We start from the raw sequence: 21,472 nt of genomic DNA, 5'->3' as shown, positions 1-21,472 counted from the left end.
AGTTAGTGAGCGCGCACGTCAGCTCAGTCTCCATGACAACTGTGATTATCATTATCTGCAGAAGGTGACTGTGAGAAGCTGATGAACAGGTAGAGCTGAACCCTGACCTGGGACTGTTGTGAAAGTAATGTTATTTCCAATTAAGGTCAAGGTGGAAGCGCTGTATACACAATCAACAACAACATCATGAACAGAGAGATCCATAAGAACAGGTGTTGTGCCAAAAATAAGTGACTGCATCCCTGACACTGACTTAAATTTTATCTGTGCATCAAAATATCTCATTTCACTCATGAGGGTTACATTAAATGATAGGATAACTGCAAAAGAAATAATGTCTTTATTTTATGTGTAAAACCCATCTGTCATGCTATTAGAAAAAGGGACATCAGACACATCAAAAATACAGCTAAACATCAGAATCAATACTATAATGCTGCTTTAGTCATAAATGTCATGCCTAAATATACTGCAAACATGTCTTTGGTTACAAGTATAGATTTGTTAAAGTTTTACAAAGACAGCGCCTATAAACAGTATCATTGGAAGTTTCCCCTTTTACTGCTTTTCAGCATTGATTCAGGGTCGATTTGATGTGGCTTTTTTTGACAAGAATGCACAAAAAAGACTCAGAATCCCCATGCAACCTGGTAGAGCTTGAGCAGTTTTGCAAAGAAGGATTGAGTAAAATTCTAGAATCCAGATATGCAAGACTGAATGAGACCTATCCGCAAAAATCAAAGCTGTAATTATGGCCACAAGTGTGTCTACTAAATATTGACTCATGCACTTCTGTATTTTATTTAGAAATCGATTTTCACTTTGACATGAAAGAGTCTTTTTAAAAAAATATAATTTCTTGTCTTACAGAATTTCCCTCTGGGGATTAATGAAGTCAGTCTAAGTTGTCAAGTTAAGGTGACTATTATTCAATATTGAAAATAATAAAAGGGGAAAATTTTCTTGAAGGGTGAATACTTTTTAATGTGCACTGTAGCTTTACTGTCGCCACAGATATAAATGTATAAGTATTTGCACAATATGACTGTATAATAGCAGCAGATGGAGACATATATAAGCTTGATGATAATCTGTTTTTAGCAGACAATCTCTTAATTTAGAATGCAACACCCACTTGAGAACATTAATTTGGATACAAACAATGTTCCCTGTAATTTTTCATGAGTCTGAGCAAACACACAAACTCCCTGAGCGTCCCTTGGACCACTGTGAGCAACATCAGACGTGTGCACTGTGGTCACACCAGCATCACATCCATTCAAGTTACATGCTTCATTAAAAGAATCAAATTACAGCATTTACATTTCTGTTAAAACACTTTGTCAACTTTGTCAACTCAGAGGTTCTCTGGTAGACTGCAGGAGACTTTAGCGTTTGGGTTGTGCTAGTTCGGTTTTTGTACGGTTTCATTTGGACAACTATCTTGAGGCCCCTCCATGTGGTTTAGTGAGGTTTTCTGGAACAGTTCTACAAAGCAACCTGCAGCAGAAGAGACTTTGAGAGTTTTTAGGAAGTTCTGGAGACCAGACTTTAGAGCAGCAGAAACATTTGTCAGCAGTTTGAGCAGGAGAAGGTGAGCTTCAGAGTAGAAATGAGGAGAAGGAAACCTTCTTGACCCGTGTTGTGAGGTCCTGTACCAAGAGTTTGAGCAGGTTGTGAAGAGTCTGTAGTTCTTTGGTCTGAAAGTACAAGAAGAGTCGACTCATTAAAGGACAAAAAAGGAGATATTGTTGGTTCTTCTGTCGCTCTGCAGTTTCCTTAGACTGAATATCAAGTTTATATTTTAAATGATTTCCCATGTGAGACCAAGAAGACTTCAATAAACTCCCTCCATCCCCTGGACACAACATATTTTATTACCATGTTAAATTTTTTTTTTTTTTTAATGTTTTTGAGTTTTAATCATAGTTTTAGCATAGTTTTTTCTCTTTGCTGGTTTAGTTTTGTCATCTGTGTGAAAGGTGCTAAACAAATAAAGTTGAATTGACAAACTGAATAACTGACTAACTCATGATTGTGACAACAGAAGTATTTTCATTGTGATTTAAGGGTTTATTTCATTTTGAAGGTTGGGGTTAAAATCTTGACAGAAAAAGAAGATTAAAGAAATAAACTACATAACAAAAAGCAACTAAATCAAAGGAAAAAAAATTATACAATAAAACTTTTAAAAAGTTTTATTATTAAAAAGATTTAAGAAATTTAAGATGTAATTTTCTAATTAAACATTTAATTTTTTAATTAAATGTTTTGTCTTGGGCTGCACAGTGGTGTAGTGGTTAGCACTTTCGCCTTGCAGCAAGAAGTTCCCTGGTTCGCGTCCCGGCTTTCCCGGGATCTTTCTGCATGGAGTTTGCATGTTCTCCCTGTGCATGCGTGGGTTCTCTCCGGGTACTCCGGCTTCCTCCCACAGTCCAAAAATATGCTGAGGTTAATTGGTCATTCTAAATTGCCCGTAGGTGTGAATGTGAGAGTGATTGTTTGTCTTTGTATGTAGCCCTGCGACAGACTGGTGACCTGTCTAGGGTGTCCCCTGCCTTCGCCCGAGTCAGCTGGGATAGGCTCCAGCACCCCTGCGACCCTAGTGAGGATTAAGCGGTGTATAGATGATGGATGGATGGATGGATGTTTTGTCTTTTTAAAGGTTTAATAATCTAATTAAATGTTTTGCATTTTTTTAAATGTTTAATATTCTTCTTGTTTAATTGTATTTTTTAAATGTTTAATTCTGGAAAATATTTTATGTGTAATTTTTAATATTTGTATTTTTAAAATTTTGTCTAATTTCATAATGACATATATTGTATCTTGTTGAATTATCTAATTCAATATTTCATCTGTTTAATATCATTTAATTGTATTTAATGTTTAACTCTTAGGAGTTAATGGCAGAGCAGCACATCCAGACTCAGTCTCATTTATGTAGAGATTAAACTTCAGTGTCATTCATTGATGTTAAAGTGCAATTTTTCAAGTGTTTGTTGCACATGCTCTCGACCAAACCAGTCCAGGTGGAAGACGATGTGAAGAGAAAGCTCCAGAGGATGAATATCACACATTTACGTTGGAAATAAATGTCCTTTAATTAGACATTGTCAAGCAAAAGTTGGGTTTCCCTTTAATGATGTTCAAATCTTTGTTGAGTGTTTTGTTGATGTTGGTTTCTAAATGTTTTCTGACACTCGGCCCCAAAGATTGAAACCTTCTACGGCTCACAAGCTGCAACAATTCACACATTATCAACTATCTTTCTGACTAAACTATGATAAAAAGTGAAAAACTGCCTGATTCCTGCATCATGAATGCAAATCTTTTTGGTTTTTATGTCAGTAAACTGAATATATTTGGGTTTGACATTTTATAAACCAAAACAATAAATGAATTACTGGAGAAAACAATCAACAGATTAATGGACAAAGAAAATGTGTTTTCCAACATATATGGCTGAATTACTCCAACATTTCAAGATACATACAATTTGAATTCAATTTTATTTATATAATGCCAGTTACAGGTCAAATTGTCTCAAGACACTTTATTTTTATATTTTTTGTCATATTTAAAATGTGACAAAGTAAGAAATTTAAACCTCTTGACTAATCCAATTTATTATTTGTTTTTTAAGAGACTAATCGACAATTAAAATAACTTTCTCCACTGAAAGGGGGCAGTGGTGGCGCAACGGTTAAGTCTCTGGACTACTGATCAGAAGGTCAGAGGTTCAAGCCCCGATGTGGCCACTGTTGGGCCCTTGAGCAAGGCCCTTAACCCTTCCTGCCCCAGGGGCGCTGTACCGCGGCTGACCTGTTGCTCTGACTCCCCCAGTTGGGGAGAGATGCGAAAATCAGAAGTTCCCCTCGTGGGATTAATAAGGGATAATAAATAAAACTAATAAACATGAGGTCAAATAGAAGGAACAGTTTTAAATACTGCAGTCCCACGACGACAAGAATAAAGTTTCTCAACAAAAACTAAATCTGCCGGTGGATTCCATTAAAGTCCTAATAAATGATAATAAAGTGTGATACTAAAGGTTTGTGGTGCTAAAATCTCCAAGTAAAGATATCAAGTTGGACATCTGGATGGAGGTTGATAAAAGTTTCTCTCCCTTCATTTCTCTGGAGCCGACTCCATGGATTTTATGGATGGTGGTTAAAGACCTGCTCTTCTAGATGTCTTCCTTCTAGTCGCTGTTAAAAGTCAGTCCATCCTGACCGACTTCAACACCTCTTCATGACAGCTTGTTCTTCCTCCGACCTCGTGGAAACTCCAGAAACTCGGGAAAACCCATGGAGACTCAAAGAACTCGTGGCGACTCGAAGAACTCGTCGGGCGGGGGAAGGTGTGGTGGGTGGTGGGGGGAGATGGGGGAGTAGAGGGGGGAGGCCGCCACCCGCCTCCCTGCCTACTCTCTGCCCTGACTCCACCTAGACTCCGCCTTGGCTCCACCCATGTGATCACTTTATTAACTACGATGCCAAAGGGACGACGAAATTACTTCTTTTCATCCGATCTGTAGCTCAGTGAGTTAAAGGTTTACCTGTAGAGCTGCAGGTCGCTGGTTCAAGACCAGACCCTTCTTAAATTTTATCAAAATCCTGACAAAGGCAAACAAAGAAAAACGCCAGAGGTGGGTCTTGAACCTGCAACCTTCCACTCTGTAGTCTCTTTTCTTATCCCCTGAGCTACTTGCTCAGATGCTAGTTCTTCTTTTTTTTGCGCATTTATCATCTATTTTTTGTCATTTTCGAGTTTTTTTTAACTTGAGTCTCGACTCGACCGTTTTTCTCAGGAGGTTGGACTTCAGCCTTTGTGCTGGAGGGTTGAACCCTCAGTTCCAAGACTTTCAAAGCCTCCACACCTCCCGAGTCCTCAGGACCTGAGCTTTCACACAGTCTGAGGGCTGAAATTTTCTAAGTCCGACAGTAGTTCTCTGTTAGATTTAACTTTCAGACAGTCCAAGGACTGATATCTTCTAAGTTGCTGAGTAGTTCTCTGTTAGTTTGAACCTTCAGACAGTCTGAGGACTGAAATTTTAAAAGTTTCTCAGTACTTCTCTGTTAGTTTGAACTTTCTGGTTAACAGAAGCCTTAAAACTTGTGACCATGAGTCTTGATTTCACATTTAGACCATCCATCTGAGTTCTTCTCAGACCTTCACCTGTGGGTTTTTTAGAAATCCTCAACAAACTTTGATTCTCTTCGCTGAACAGTAAAGTTTGTAGAGATCAGAAGGTAACATTAGTTTGATCAATGCCTTCAACTACTAGTAGACTTTATCTGGAAAGCAGTTTTCTGAAATGAGTTCTTAGTAAATCTATCCACAATCAAACCAAGAACATAGAAAGAGGAAATGTTTGAAGAAACAACTTGATGTTTTCGTTTCAGACTAGAAAATGCTGCAAGACCTTTATCTGTTTTTGCTCTTTTTGATCGTTTTATTGTCTCTTCTGTTTAATTTGATCTTCTAAAGTCTAACTGGTATCTTTTGAAATGTTTCATCTTTAGTTTGATTCTTCTTAAATGTTTAGTTTTGCTTTTTTCTCACCTTTTATTCTTTTCTAATGTCTGATTTGATTTCCAAATGTTTTGTCTTTTTAATGTTTAATTGTTTTTTCAAATGTTTTATCGGCTTGTTTGAGTTTCTTTTTCTTTCCCAGTATTTAATTTTTCGATAAAATCTTTAAGGTTTTCCTTTTTAAATGTTTTACCACCTTTTTTAATGTTTAATTTTCTTTTTAAATGCTTCATTGTATTTTCTGTGTAATTCCTATTTGAAGTTTTATTGTCTTTAAGATATAATTTTCTAATTAAACATTTAATTTTTTAATTAAATGTTTCTGTTTTTTGGCCTTCTTCAGCTTTTTATTGGATAGGCATAGTGAGAGACAGAGAGGAAACGGGGGAAGACATGCAGCAAAGGGCCGCGAGCGGGAATCGAACCCGGGCCCCTGCATCGGAGACTAGCCCCTGTACGTGGGTCACCCGCTTAACCCGCTGAGCTATACGGGCACCCATGATCTGTCATTTTAAAGGTTTAATAATCTAATTAAATGTTTTGCATTTTTTAAAACGTTTAATATTCTTCTTGTTTAATTGTATTTTTTAAATGTTTAATTCTGGAAAATATTTTATCTGTAATTTGTAATATTTGTATTTTAAAAATTTTGTTTAATTTCATAATGACATGTATTGTATCTTGTTGAAATATCTCATTCCATATTTTGTCTGTTTAATAGAGTTAAACATTAAATTACATTAAATTATATTAAACAGACAAAATATGGAATGAGATATTTCAACAAGATACAATACATGTCATTATGAAATTAAACAAAATTTTTAAAATACAAATATTACAAATTACAGATAAAATATTTTCCAGAATTAAACATTTAAAAAATACAATTAAACAAGAAGAATATTAAACGTTTTAAAAAATGCAAAACATTTAATTAGATTATTAAACCTTTAAAATGACAGATCATGGGTGCCCGTATAGCTCAGCGGGTTAAGCGGGTGACCCACGTACAGGGGCTAGTCTCCGATGCAGGGGCCCGGGTTCGATTCCCGCTCGCGGCCCTTTGCTGCATGTCTTCCCCCGTTTCCTCTCTGTCTCTCACTATGCCTATCCAATAAAAAGCTGAAGAAGGCCAAAAAACAGAAACATTTAATTAAAAAATTAAATGTTTAATTAGAAAATTATATCTTAAAGACAATAAAACTTCAAATAGGAATTACACAGAAAATACAATGAAGCATTTAAAAAGAAAATTAAACATTAAAAAAGGTGGTAAAACATTTAAAAAGGAAAACCTTAAAGATTTTATCGAAAAATTAAATACTGGGAAAGAAAAAGAAACTCAAACAAGCCGATAAAACATTTGAAAAAACAATTAAACATTAAAAAGACAAAACATTTGGAAATCAAATCAGACATTAGAAAAGAATAAAAGGTGAGAAAAAAGCAAAACTAAACATTTAAGAAGAATCAAACTAAAGATGAAACATTTCAAAAGATACCAGTTAGACTTTAGAAGATCAAATTAAACAGAAGAGACAATAAAACGATCAAAAAGAGCAAAAACAGATAAAGGTATTAAAGCGTTTTCTAGTCTGAAACGAAAACATCAAGTTGTTTCTTCAAACATTTCCTCTTTCTATGTTCTTGGTTTGATTGTGGATAGATTTACTAAGAACTCATTTCAGAAAACTGCTTTCCAGATAAAGTCTACTAGTAGTTGAAGGCATTGATCAAACTAATGTTACCTTCTGATCTCTACAAACTTTACTGTTCAGCGAAGAGAATCAAAGTTTGTTGAGGATTTCTAAAAAACCCACAGGTGAAGGTCTGAGAAGAACTCAGATGGATGGTCTAAATGTGAAATCAAGACTCATGGTCACAAGTTTTAAGGCTTCTGTTAACCAGAAAGTTCAAACTAACAGAGAAGTACTGAGAAACTTTTAAAATTTCAGTCCTCAGACTGTCTGAAGGTTCAAACTAACAGAGAACTACTCAGCAACTTAGAAGATATCAGTCCTTGGACTGTCTGAAAGTTAAATCTAACAGAGAACTACTGTCGGACTTAGAAAATTTCAGCCCTCAGACTGTGTGAAAGCTCAGGTCCTGAGGACTCGGGAGGTGTGGAGGCTTTGAAAGTCTTGGAACTGAGGGTTCAACCCTCCAGCACAAAGGCTGAAGTCCAACCTCCTGAGAAAAACGGTCGAGTCGAGACTCAAGTTAAAAAAAACTCGAAAATGACAAAAAATAGATGATAAATGCGCAAAAAAAAGAAGAACTAGCATCTGAGCAAGTAGCTCAGGGGATAAGAAAAGAGACTACAGAGTGGAAGGTTGCAGGTTCAAGACCCACCTCTGGCGTTTTTCTTTGTTTGCCTTTGTCAGGATTTTGATAAAATTTAAGAAGGGTCTGGTCTTGAACCAGCGACCTGCAGCTCTACAGGTAAACCTTTAACTCACTGAGCTACAGATCGGATGAAAAGAAGTAATTTCGTCGTCCCTTTGGCATCGTAGTTAATAAAGTGATCACATGGGTGGAGCCAAGGCGGAGTCTAGGTGGAGTCAGGGCAGAGAGTAGGCAGGGAGGCGGGTGGCGGCCTCCCCCCTCTACTCCCCCATCTCCCCCCACCACCCACCACACCTTCCCCCGCCCGACGAGTTCTTCGAGTCGCCACGAGTTCTTTGAGTCTCCATGGGTTTTCCCGAGTTTCTGGAGTTTCCACGAGGTCGGAGGAAGAACAAGCTGTCATGAAGAGGTGTTGAAGTCGGTCAGGATGGACTGACTTTTAACAGCGACTAGAAGGAAGACATCTAGAAGAGCAGGTCTTTAACCACCATCCATAAAATCCATGGAGTCGGCTCCAGAGAAATGAAGGGAGAGAAACTTTTATCAACCTCCATCCAGATGTCCAACTTGATATCTTTACTTGGAGATTTTAGCACCACAAACCTTTAGTATCACACTTTATTATCATTTATTAGGACTTTAATGGAATCCACCGGCAGATTTAGTTTTTGTTGAGAAACTTTATTCTTGTCGTCGTGGGACTGCAGTATTTAAAACTGTTCCTTCTATTTGACCTCATGTTTATTAGTTTTATTTATTATCCCTTATTAATCCCACGAGGGGAACTTCTGATTTTCGCATCTCTCCCCAACTGGGGGAGTCAGAGCAACAGGTCAGCCGCGGTACAGCGCCCCTGGGGCAGGAAGGGTTAAGGGCCTTGCTCAAGGGCCCAACAGTGGCCACATCGGGGCTTGAACCTCTGACCTTCTGATCAGTAGTCCAGAGACTTAACCGTTGCGCCACCACTGCCCCCTTTCAGTGGAGAAAGTTATTTTAATTGTCGATTAGTCTCTTAAAAAACAAATAATAAATTGGATTAGTCAAGAGGTTTAAATTTCTTACTTTGTCACATTTTAAATATGACAAAAAATATAAAAATAAAGTGTCTTGAGACAATTTGACCTGTAACTGGCATTATATAAATAAAATTGAATTCAAATTGTATGTATCTTGAAATGTTGGAGTAATTCAGCCATATATGTTGGAAAACACATTTTCTTTGACCATTAATCTCTTGATTGTTTTCTCCAGTAATTCATTTATTGTTTTGGTTTAGAAAATGTCAAACCCAAATATATTCAGTTTACTGTCATAAAAACCAAAAAGATTTGCATTCATGATGCAGGAATCAGGCAGTTTTTCACTTTTTTATCTTAGTTTAGTCAGAAAGATAGTTGATAATGTGTGAATTGTTGCAGCTTGTGAGCCGTAGAAGGTTTTTAATCTTTGGGGCCGAGTGTCAGAAAACATTTAGAAACCAACATCAACAAAACACTCAACAAAGATTTGAACATCATTAAAGGGAAACCCAACTTTTGCTTGACAATGTCTAATTAAAGGAAATTTATTTCCAACGTAAATGTGTGATATTCATCCTCTAGAGCTTTCTCTTCACATCGTCTTCCACCTGAACTGGTTTGGTCGAGAGCATGTGCAACAAACACTTGAAAAACTGCACTTTAACATCAATGAATGACACTGAAGATTAATCTCTACATAAATGAGACTGAGTCTGGATGTGCTGCTCTGTCATTAACTCCTAAGTTTAGGGAAAGTTCAAACAAAAGAGGACAGTTCAGATAAGACTTGAGAATGAGCTTATTTTGAACAAACATCTCAGACTTTCTGAGCTTCAGCACCTCTAGCAAGATATTTTAACAACAAGCAACTCAAGAGATCCAGAAGTTGGAGAGAGTTAGCTTTAGCTGAGCCAAAGAACATGTGGGACGCTAACCTAGCAAACATTTCAGACTTTTCTCTGTGAATTCTGAGAAATAATTTCCTATTTAATGACAGAGCTACACATCTTAACTCAGTCTCATGAAAACAGACTCTAATTCAGTGTCATCCATCCATATTAAAGTGCAGTTACCCAAAATGTTTGTTGCATGAGCTCCAACAAAACCTATCCAGGTAGAAGGCCACTTTGACAAACAGGAAGTGGACGATTCCAAGCAGATTTATAGAAGGGGGAACCGGACTGTACTAAGTGTGGTCAATATTCATTTGCAGTAAATGAAAGTATTTAAAATCTTGGAGTTAAACTTAGAAGAACACTAACTCTAACAGAAAACTTTGTTGATACGTTTTTTTTTGTTTACAGATGTTAAGTTAAAGGAGTTTTATTCGTGACATATAACCAATCAAATCACTCCAGAAGACAGAGCGACCACAGGTAGATTAAAGTTCAGAGCCAAAGTAGCGCCATTTTTAAATGTATTTCTTACCGTAAATCAGTAAAAAAATAAAATACTGATAATCAGTAAATCAGTCAGCCCACAATTACTACAATTCTACAATTTATGTCTCTTTCCTTTGACTTGTTATTTGTACAATATACATATATATGATGGCGTTTTTTCATACCAAAGGCTATACTATGATGTTTTCTAAGAGACATACGATGCTACTCTGCTTGTTCTGGCCCTGGACTGCTGCACTCCTCCTCTGTTGTTTTCTGGATTGTACTCAGCCACATGCCTTCGTCCACCCGGCCTCCGTTGACTCGTCCCACCTGCCGTCTCTGGAGCTGAAGCTGGATTGGAACAGACCAAAGTACAGTCCAATCACGATGCCAGCTGCCTCTCAAAAGGCTCCTTCATCTGGCAGGTGGCGGCACTTCTTCTGAGGGGAAGCTGAGCTGGCCTGGCAGAACTTTGTAGATGTGTTCCAGTGGTTGGTGGATGTGTGGGGAGATAGAGAGGGACCTTTGAATTGTTCAGAAAGGAAAACAGGGAACCCATTGGTAGTTTTAGTTTAGGGTGCTACCGCAGTAGTGTGTTTTGGGGTTTTAAGAGGTGAACAGGAAGAGTTTTTTTTCGTATTGATTATCTTTTACTTTGATCCTGGTTGGAATGCCCATCAAAGTCAACATGAAGTTCACTTTTAGTTCTGTTGATTTATTTTTATTTACTAACACCCATTTGTTTTTAACCCCCTCACATGTTGTGTTGTTGTAAACTTACTCTTTCAAATAAATTCTCATCTAACCATCTGGAAACCAGCGTTTGGACTGTTTTTGTGTTGCTCCTCACCTACTGACAGCTGTGGACTAAAGGCTATACTGTGACGTTTTTAGAGCGACATGCTATACTATGATGTTTGTTGGACGACATGCTATACTATAGGCTTTTTTAATTGACATATTACTGTGACCTTTTTTTTGTTTTATTTTTTTTGTTTTTTTTAGTAACATATAAGAATTCGAACAGTTTTAAAAGTTACTATACTTTTACTTGTGCAATGAAATTATTATTCTATGGCATTTTTTAGATGACATATTATACTCTGATGTTTTCTTGAATTACATACTATTTTGACAATATAATGCACTATGACATTTTTTGAACCACATATCATACATGACAATTTTAGGCAACATCCTATCATTTTGCGCTTTTTGAACCACATAATAATCTATGTTTTGTTTTTTTTTCTTGCCAACATGCTGTACTATGAACTACAGGCCATACTATGTTATTCTTGAGTAAAGCATACTATACTTTGACATTTTCTGAACTACATCCTATACTATGGCGTTATACACAGAGTGCTTTGGTTACATGTTGATTTATAATCTAGATTTTTTCTGTTTTGTTTTTTGACGGGATTACCACAGACCTGACCGTGAACACTGTTGACACCCACCTCAGGGAGACGCTGTCTAAGATCTCAAGGCTGCTTGGTCGTGGTCTTTCTGGCACGTACTCTTCCAAGATGAGCCGGGAAGTTTAACACTGATGGAATGACACCAGGTCTAAGCCGACAAACTTCCAATTCCTCCTCAACCCATAGTCTCTGGGAAACCTACATGGATTAAGAAAAGTAGACAGAGAAGTAAGTAAGTCTGTACACAACATATTAAAAAAGAAATCATGCTAATAAATTAAGTACAAATAACCGAATTCGCTAATATACTGGAGACCAGAGCTATTTAATTTGATCAGTATAACCTTGTTTAGTAACATTTCAATTATTTGAGAGCAGTCCTAAAGAATTGCCTGTAATCCCAATCATAAAATGGGTTTGGAGGAAGAACATAGATGGTAATCTGGATATACATGAGTTAGGCTTTATAACTACTATTGGTAGTATTGGTGGTAGTAATAGCAATGTGACTACTACTAGTAATAGTGGTAGGACACTACTGCTGCTGATACTGGCACTGCTACTACAACTTGTAATACTATTACAAATGCTGATACTACTTCTACGACTCTAACAGCTATTTTATACTACTACTGCTTGTACTTTTAGTATTACTACTACTGCTTGTACAACTATTCTACAGCTACTATTAATCGTCTGGTATTAGGTTGTCAAGCTGCTAGCTCGCCTTAGTGTTTTGCTAGTGGCTAACTAGTTAGCTCTCATAGACTGGAAGCTCTCAACAAGATTTCATAATGAAAAAAGAGCCAAAAACTATTCTTACCTATGAAAAGTTATTCTAAGTTTCCTTGTCTCAGTCGTACGACGCAGTGTGTAATTGTATACAGCACAGTGAGACGGCATACTTGTTTCCGTTTTCACGCTGTTTAATCAACGGAATGCACTGAAACTTTGCCCCCACTAGCTTAGCCTAGCCGTAGCGCGCAGCTCAAAGGGGCGTGTCCTATCTACTCATTCATATCTATGAGAACAACGGTGGCTGCGCCTAAGGATGCCTGACGTTGATTAGCTGCATAAATACCATTATATACAGTCTATGGTAAATACGTATGTGAATCGCATCATTGGCTGGAGCAGCCAGTCACCGGTCACTCACTGACTCACACTGAAAAATAGCACAAAATGAACTGTTACGTGTTTATTTTATTTACAATTTAGGTTGGATTTTTTTTTTGTGCGCAGCGCAGATTTTCTGTGCGCGGAGACCGTGTCAGCAGTGCGCAATTGCGCACGTGCGCAGTTTAGAGGGAACAGTGGCTACAAATCAAGAAAGCAGAGAGTGACTTTAAATGTACAATATTTATTGATAAGTTATTCAAGTACAGTGAGCATCATAATGTACATAAAACTACAGTATCTTGTCTGAAGTGATGAAATAAAAAACAAATCTGATCATCTCTTATTACCTTTTATAAAGGTGCCTTCATTACATTCCGTGTCTTTATCATGAATGTACAGTTGTGCATTGAAAACATAGCATGTGCACGTAGATACATGACGAAAACAACACATATTGAATCTGATATTTACAGTTTTCTTCCTATTTCTCAAATTGCATGACAGAAAACTTACAAAATAAAGACAGAGAGAAGGGAGGAGAGAAAAAGAGAAAGAAAGAATGGCTTTTCTTCACTGAGGTTCCCAGGTGAACCTCATTTAATTTGTCAATAAGCACAAATACAAACAGACACGACAAGGAGGGGAAGCCATGTAAACAACAGAGCTGTGAGCTGATGTCTTCACAAACAGACAGACACTGGGATGTGCATCTTAGGGCTCTAATTTGAATCTAAAGTGTTTCAGTGCTTTTCAGTATTCTTACTTCATTTGGAAAAAGGAAAAATAGAAAAAGGAGCAATATAAAAGCAATAATTTATTATATAAAAATGTACACAAAATTCCACTGTACCAACTGGAAAGTGATTTCAAGCCCTACTCCTGGCACATAATTGATCTTTTCTGCAAATCATTACCTCTGTCTCACGCCTCAGTTAGTTATGACTGGGGAATTCATATTGACTATCACTTGCACAACATAGTCCTTCTGGATCTTGGCATCTTGCAGACGAGTCTTGTCGGTGAGAAGCTTCCCGGAAAAGAACCACCTCTGGCGGGTCACATCAATTTCTTCCTGTTCTTCCAGCTGCTTCTTTAGCTCGGCGATGGAGTCGGCCAGGCTGGCTGTCAGACGCACGTCCTTTCCTGAGAAAACCGCAAGGCATAAAGAGTTGACACAGATTTCTGAACAAACTGCGAGGAGCTGAAAAGATCTGAATTATGAATCAGCCTCCATCCTAGATTAGACAAGATGAAGTAAAATGGGTAAAGCTGCTGCAGTTTTTTAGATTTAAATGGCATTCGACGTATACATTATACATATTACAGGTTATATTGGGTGTTACCTGTTGATAATCGCACCCGCAGCTGGAACTCTTGTCTGCAGGGAGGCGGCTGAGCTTGCTTTTGTGTGGATTCAGAAACTTTGACCTCACTGGATGTTTCAGAGATGAGGTTGACAGGCGGGGCTAAAGCGTACGCTGGGAGCTGGTAGCGGTTACCCAGTTCATCATAACTCTCTGTGAGAGAGCCTGCAGAAGAAAAACAACTCCCATCAACAACCAGTTTCCAGAAACCTTTCTATCACATTTCCACTTTAACCTCTCTCCAGTCTTTACCATTGTTAACAAACAGGGGAAGTATGAGCCTGTCACATTTACATCCATAACATCAGTGTCCTTCCCCTAGTAAAGCACTTAAAAGCAAAAACCACTCCTGCATGTGAGCAGATAAATATGCACTAACAGCCTTTTTTTTCCCATCTAACTCTGTCATGGCTTTTTGTGCATCAGTCCATTCACAGTGGTCACGCAGCACTGCGACTATTATGTAACTACTACAGCAGTAATCTCTGAACAATTGATGCATGGGATTCTGCAAACTGTTATTTGACATTTTGAGAATTACTAGCAGGAGTAAGCATGTGTGCTTAAAGTTCCAGGATATTTACAGCTTATAATTTATAGATGGGTGGGCTTTGCATATCTGAAAAGGACTTGTGTATGCGTGGTTTCATACCATGTGGCAGAGTGATGCAGGCTCCATCCACTATAGCCTGTGCTAGCTCCAGGTCATTGCACTCGGCCGCCAGTGCCGCTGCTCTGAGTGCATCCCAGATCTCTTTTCGTCCATCAAAGGCTGGAGCTGTATCCCAGAATTCATCCCTCTTACTCCTGAGCTGGCCCTCTGTCATCGGGTACTCGCTCTTCCATTTTGGACGCTCCTTCTTGAGAGGCTCATTACGTCCTGGAAAAAAAACAACAAGGCAGTGTTAAAGTCTGATCCAAACACTTCTAAGAATCGACCTAAAGCCTGTGACCCAAAATAATCTTGGCAATGCTCTTGCAGCCAACTTTTACTTTCCAAGGAAGTAAACAGGTAACTTTTTAGCAGTAAATCTGTTGCTATGACATCATAAAGGGATTATAGAGCAATAAAAGCAGGCATCTGGTAGTAAAACTGCTTAGTATGGAGATGGTTGCCGTGCTGGCTCGGGCCATGACAGCTCTAAAAATGGCTAAGCTCTTTACCACTACCTCAGGCAACAGTGAGTGTCAGGAAACATTTTAATGTAATTTAGATTTATATTTCCCTCAGCAGAGTTGTGCCAAGATATAATTCCTGACAAAATAACTTGGACAAGTCAACAACAGTCAGAGGTCAGGCAAGGACCAAAAGGCTCATCTCAACACTCCCATACTGAGCAATGATAAGTATTTGATACAAACAACCCATGAATGAATGCAATCTGCTGTGTTATCTATCATCACTATCAGTATCTGTGATATTTAATTCCTTCTGCAGATGCTGACTAATTTGCATGTTTTTTTGTCAGAGCTCCAGCAGCAGTATTCCGTTCACCTACTGCAGGTGTTCCAATGCAGACAGCATATCTGCTTTAACGGTATACCAAGAAAGTCAAACTGATTCACAGCGGGAGGAAAATCAAAGTGATTATTTATAGTGCTGTGGATTACTGCAGTGGCTAGTAACACATACATGTGCACTGACACACACTCACATACACAAGCACACACCAGTGGATTATAGGCAGTAATCAGGTTCCACATAACAGGATTTATCTGCCCCTATCCCATAAGGCATTGGTTGAACGGACGAGCACTCTTTGGCCAATGAAAGGCAGCGAAAAAACACACCAGTCCAGCACAGCAAACAAACAGAAACACAAATCCACTACTAATCAATTTCATATCATCACATGTTCGAGTAAAAAAAACAAAACAAAACACGCATAGTGTGGTTGTGTCCTTCCCAATTTTGTGTTACAAACAAGATAAGAGGACTTCATTTTAGTCTTATATAACATTTGTCAATGCAACATGACAATTTCTCAATTTATAGACATTTGTAGATATTTAAAGCATCTTTTGTGGTGTAGAGGCAGTATTTTGAAAAGACACAAAGAAGCTTTCCATTAATAAGACAGGACATTCTCTAACACTTATGTCCAAGGACATCAATACAAAACCCAAATATAATATTAAACCTTGTATATTACAAATCTTTTAATTTTAGTTTCACATAGATACAAAAGCAGCACTCTACAACAACATGAATATTTTTCTGGTGGAATTAAATTTGTATATAGATACCTTAACATTTATGACAAAGAAAAATTGTGAATATACACTAATGTTAAATTTCAAAGGAAAATTTTCAAGCTATATCAACTTTTACTAATATTACTGTATAGATTTGATGATTAGACAGTTGCATATTATATTTAAATTGCTGTCTTTGTTGACATCTTTGTTTTTAATTTTTTTACATACTAGAGTTCTGAATTGCAAAAGAATGACCGGCCTATGTGCACCTATATCTGTATGTTCATAAAGTTCAATAAAGAGAAAAAAACACTGATTTACATGCATCCTTCTATCTGATGCATGATGATTTATAGTAAATTAAATAAATAAATAAAAGTCTGCTAATAACTTGGAAATTATGTGTCATTTCCATCACAAAATAAGCCCAAAGTTACATGATTTTCTATGCCATCAACAATGCAGGTCAGAACAGTGACCTGTTAACATGGGCTAATGGCATGAGCTTCAGGTTGCACAATCATTCAGATGTACACTACCAGTCAAAAGTTTGGACACACCTGCTCATTCAATGTTTTTTATTTATTTGTATTGTTTTCTACATTGTAGATTCATATTGAAGATAAACATTTTTTTTGTTTACAACATAATTCCATATGTATTCTTTAATAGATGTGATTTCTTCAACATTCATCTACAATGTTGAAAATAATTAAATAAAAACTATTGAATGAGAAGGTGTGTCCAAACGTTTGACTGGTAGTGTATAGAATTTACTCAATTCCTAATTTAGACTTTATACATTAGTGACACAAAGCAAAATAGCACAAAGAAATATTATTTTTACATGTTTCATATTATACTTCTCTTGCACAAACATGATTTTTAGTACCCATGTCTAATTTTGTTAATGTGAAGAGGCAAACATGCAAAATTGCAGCAAAATGTCAACCAAACAAATGCAAATAGCGTGGTTGTCTGGAATCCTAATGAGCAACCTGCCCAACAGACACAGAGATAACTGCATCTTGAGAAAAAATAAGATCTATTCTTGGCAAACTGAGTGTTTGTGGGACATCTGGTGCATGTATGACCAGATTTTTTTACGGTTGTATGTATTGTTACATAACACTAGTGTGCACACCTTTACGCTTTTTTTTTTTTTTTTTTGCACACACAAATGAGGCAAATGTGCTCTGTACTCAGTAATGACAGTCTGCAGTATATGAAGAATATTTTCTTCCATCCAATTGTTGCAGTAAATCTGTGAGTCTGGCTGTTTGTGTACACAGAGAGATCAGACCTTTGAGGGCACGTCCTCAGGTCTTTGTCTGGTTACCTGTAATCTAAGCTTAGCTTTTCAACTGAAGTCAACGCATCAGGTTTTCCACTATTCCTAGTGTGTGGAAAATACCAGAAAACGTAACCAACTATATGGCTAAAACTCTGCCATAAAAGCAAGTAAATAGAACTCTGACGTCCAGATGAATTCAGGTTACTTTGGGCCTACTGTTTATGCTGCATTACTGTTATGTACTGTTTTAAACTACTAATAGTAGGTGTGATTGATAGTAAATATTAATAGTATTTCAGTGTTCTGAGCTGTGCAAACAATCATACAATCTGAGCATTTATGTAAGAGGCAGAAAATAGGACATAATGTTCTTATGACCTCTTTCTTATGTTCATTATTTCCCTCTATTTTTAGCCATTTCCCTTTTTTGTTGCTTTTCATTTGTCATGGCATTTCATTTTCAGCTCTGCCAAATCAGTAAATTAATAATAAATTAATACTGAAGCACAAATCCAAGAGAAAACCTGCAAACCTCAGTACAATAGCAGCAGTAAAAACAGCACAGACAGTAGCACAAACCCCCCTGGGACAAATTATGGCACACACAGTGAGCTGGACAAACATGAAAGCAGAAAGCATGAAAGCAACTTTCAAAAATCTATACTTACTTTTCAGCACAATCTTAAAGGGTGTATTTGGAGCGTGATAGTAAGTGTATTCCCTCGAGTTAGGTACTCCCATAGCTGTCCTTTCTCTGAAGCTTGATGCGAGACAAACTTGTGCACATAAAAAGTCCACAACGATGAGCTACAGAGAACGAGCCTGAAGAAGAGGACTGTCCCTGTAGTGTCCAACCAGCTTGACACGATGCGCCGGACGATTCATGAAACAGCCACCTGAACTAGTTGACCACGAAGTGCTGACTGAGACTCAGTGCTCTTTTAACTGCTGTGACAGTTCCCCAGTTGCTTAAAAATGACCACAGTCCCTCCACTTTTATCCCTTCGAATAACAAACACAACCTCAAAATATCTCTGGACCTGTTTATGGAAAGAGGTTCAATACACAGGCAGAGTACGTTAAGTGTCCTTGCCAGAAGGAGGCTTCTTTAGAGGTCTAATCCTATCAGCTCTATTTAGAGACAGGATAGAAATACCCAAAGGCAACATGCTTAACCTATTAACAGACAATAAACCCTTGTCAGACAATTACAGTCTGTTTGAAGAAGTCGAACTTCTGCGAATTGGCCCCAGGTGGTGATAGTTTTTCTTCACTGAGGCTCTGCTGTTTATATGAATAAATATAAATCTGTCTCTCAGATGCTTCATTCCCAGATTGACTGCAGAGGTCACTGTTTTCATTTCACCAAAACTCAAGGTCTGAGTCTATGAACACCATCTGTGAGGGCATGTCTGTCTCTTAGGTAAATGATCTCCTTTTGCATGTAAATATAGTTTGCAGCAGATCACCATGAGGCACCAACTAGGTCAGTCTCTGACATGAAAACTCTCTGTGCAGGCCCCTACCGCTGCTGCTGCTGCTGCTGCTGCTGCTCAATGTATAATGCATGGCAACCCAGCCAAGCACACAGGCACTTGTTCACAAGGAATGAACAGTGTTTATATAATCTGTCCCATCAGAGCAGGTCCTCAGCACAGATTAAATACACAACTAAGGCATGATGCCTGGCAGATTTAACACCTGAAACTATGAGCTTTTACACCGAGATTGGCCTCCATGCAACAGGGATGCAGCTGCAGGGATTGTTGAGGCTTCATTTTATCGCCCATCTGACCGGTGCTATATGTACACACTGTATGTATGTAGGGCTGAACAATGAATCAACTTCTTATTGCAAGTTAAAACAATGCAATTAGCAAATCACAAAAGCTGTAATTTGGGACATGTGTTAAGCACTAAACTCTCATGTCAATGGTTTGTCAAGTTGTGTGGACAGATTGATACATTCTAAACTTTATTGCTCCGATGTGGAGATTTGATAGTGACAGTCACACTTTTGATGATATTTCATGTGGTAAAGCTATCTCACATGTTTTAAGTGTACTGTTGAACTGAAGCTTGACCTTCAAAATGTCTATAAAAACCCAATTAGATATTTCCATTTCTCCAAATTCTTCAGCTCTGACGATATAATAATAATAATAATAATAATAGTGTATAGGACCAGCAGATGTCTGCTGTTGAACACTGATTTAATGCATCTCCAGCCATTTCTTTTAAAAGGAAAAATAATAAAAGTAGCATAAAACAATATAATCTAATTTTATTCAGATGTTCTAGGCCTGTAATGATGCATTGGCTCTCTCAAGCTCAAGCATTTTTCATCTCAGCTGTAACAGCAGATGACAGCAAATTCCAAAACAAATGTACAGAAATTGCCTTATTCAGGGATTATGCTCTCAGAACGTCTTGTTTTTATTATTTTTCTTGTGCATTCACTAAAATATGTGCTTAGTTCGACATCTGCTGTGTTCCAGCTTCTTACCTCCACGCTTTTTGCTCCTTGTCGAGCTCCGAGCGCTCACTTGTCCATCCATCCTGCTCCTCCCCACACAGCCTCCCATCACTGTCCCTGCAAACCAGAGGAACATCACACATCAATGGGTATCACGTCCTACATTAAGTCTAATGTAGATGTTTTTATAGTGCACGTGTGATAAATAAACAGTTACTGATGATGTGAAATGATGTGAAGAGCATCATCAGGGAATAATGACAGCTCAGCACTCCTTGTTCCTGTGAGGTCAGACAAACTGCTCTGTTTACGTCACGTGTACTGCCAGCTGACGGGGACACGCGTCTGAAGCTCATGCTCTGACTCTCCATTCACATGTTCAAAAAATACGAAATGCCTTCATGCACTATATTACAGTTCGTGTCACGTGTTTAATAATTAACAGATGAGATTTGATTACAAGGAACACACGCATTTTTTATTTTCTACATCACTATTTAAACCAACCGCTGTGATATTTTTTTTCTTACCAGAAATCCAGTCTGCTAAATTATGCATCCGTCTGCAGTTTGCTTGCCACATCCGAACTTGCTTCCAAGTGAACTTATCACCGGATCCTGACGAGTCGATCAGCAGGAGACAGATCCGGCAGGATGACAGCTGGGATCAGAGTGTCGGTGCGGGGCAGGTGGGCTGGTCACCGGTCAGATCCTGCAGAGCCTCCGTGAAATCTATGCTCCAGAACAGATGCAATCAATATCCCTATTTCCCCCAAATCATAATGAAAACAGCCCACCCGCGAAATCCGTTTGTACTGATCTAGTATTAAAGCTCTGCCAGCCTGCGCGCATGCGCAAGGTACACGAATTGCGTCAGAAAAGGACTTCAGAATAATACCACGGATTGGAGATAATGAATCGGTCATTTAGCAAACATTAAAAAAAACTTTGAACTCTTTTTGATGACCGTTGCAGAAAAAGAAAAACGGTAAAATTAATATTTTGGTCTATTTTGCAAGATATGTATTTTTCAGCGGGACTTTTAATCTGAAATGTAGAGCTGAAGTTGTAGTTTCTTTTTTTCAAACAATGTAGCAAATTAATGTTTCTCGTAACCAGAATCAATTTTAGTCTTTGAATAAAGCCTGGCTTTGCTATTAAATACACGGGTTTTTTTTTAATTTGAAAAATTCAAAAGTGAGAAACTGATTGATGGCGTTTATTACTAAAAAGATCAATACTGTGCAAAAAGCAGAACTTCTACAATTTACCTATTCACACATTCAGTTAAATAAATTGTGTGTAA

The 21,472-nt window shown here is 37.8% G+C and overlaps 1 protein-coding gene across 2 annotated transcripts; it reads right to left on the bottom strand.

Annotated features, from left to right (window-relative positions):
* Positions 1-13,055: 13,055 nt before the first annotated feature.
* On the bottom strand, positions 13,056-20,994 carry ubtd1a (ubiquitin domain containing 1a). 2 transcript variants are annotated; one of them, XM_023283734.3, is made up of 5 exons: positions 20,698-20,994; positions 20,198-20,284; positions 14,851-15,078; positions 14,178-14,363; positions 13,056-13,977 (listed from the first exon to the last, which is right to left on the bottom strand). In XM_023283734.3, the coding sequence occupies exons 1-5, from the start codon at positions 20,747-20,749 to the stop codon at positions 13,763-13,765; spliced, it is 768 nt and encodes a 255-aa protein (XP_023139502.1). In that variant the 5' UTR covers positions 20,750-20,994; the 3' UTR covers positions 13,056-13,762. The 2 variants fall into 2 exon arrangements, with proteins under 2 accessions (XP_023139502.1, XP_023139503.1); XM_023283735.3 differs by lacking the exons at positions 20,198-20,284; positions 20,698-20,994 and adding an exon at positions 18,360-18,766.
* Positions 20,995-21,472: the final 478 nt, after the last annotated feature.

This window comes from Amphiprion ocellaris, chromosome 16, assembly GCF_022539595.1.
Source record: "Amphiprion ocellaris isolate individual 3 ecotype Okinawa chromosome 16, ASM2253959v1, whole genome shotgun sequence".
Taxonomy (NCBI): domain Eukaryota; kingdom Metazoa; phylum Chordata; class Actinopteri; family Pomacentridae; genus Amphiprion; species Amphiprion ocellaris.
This window is presented reverse-complemented; position numbering and strand designations above follow the sequence as displayed.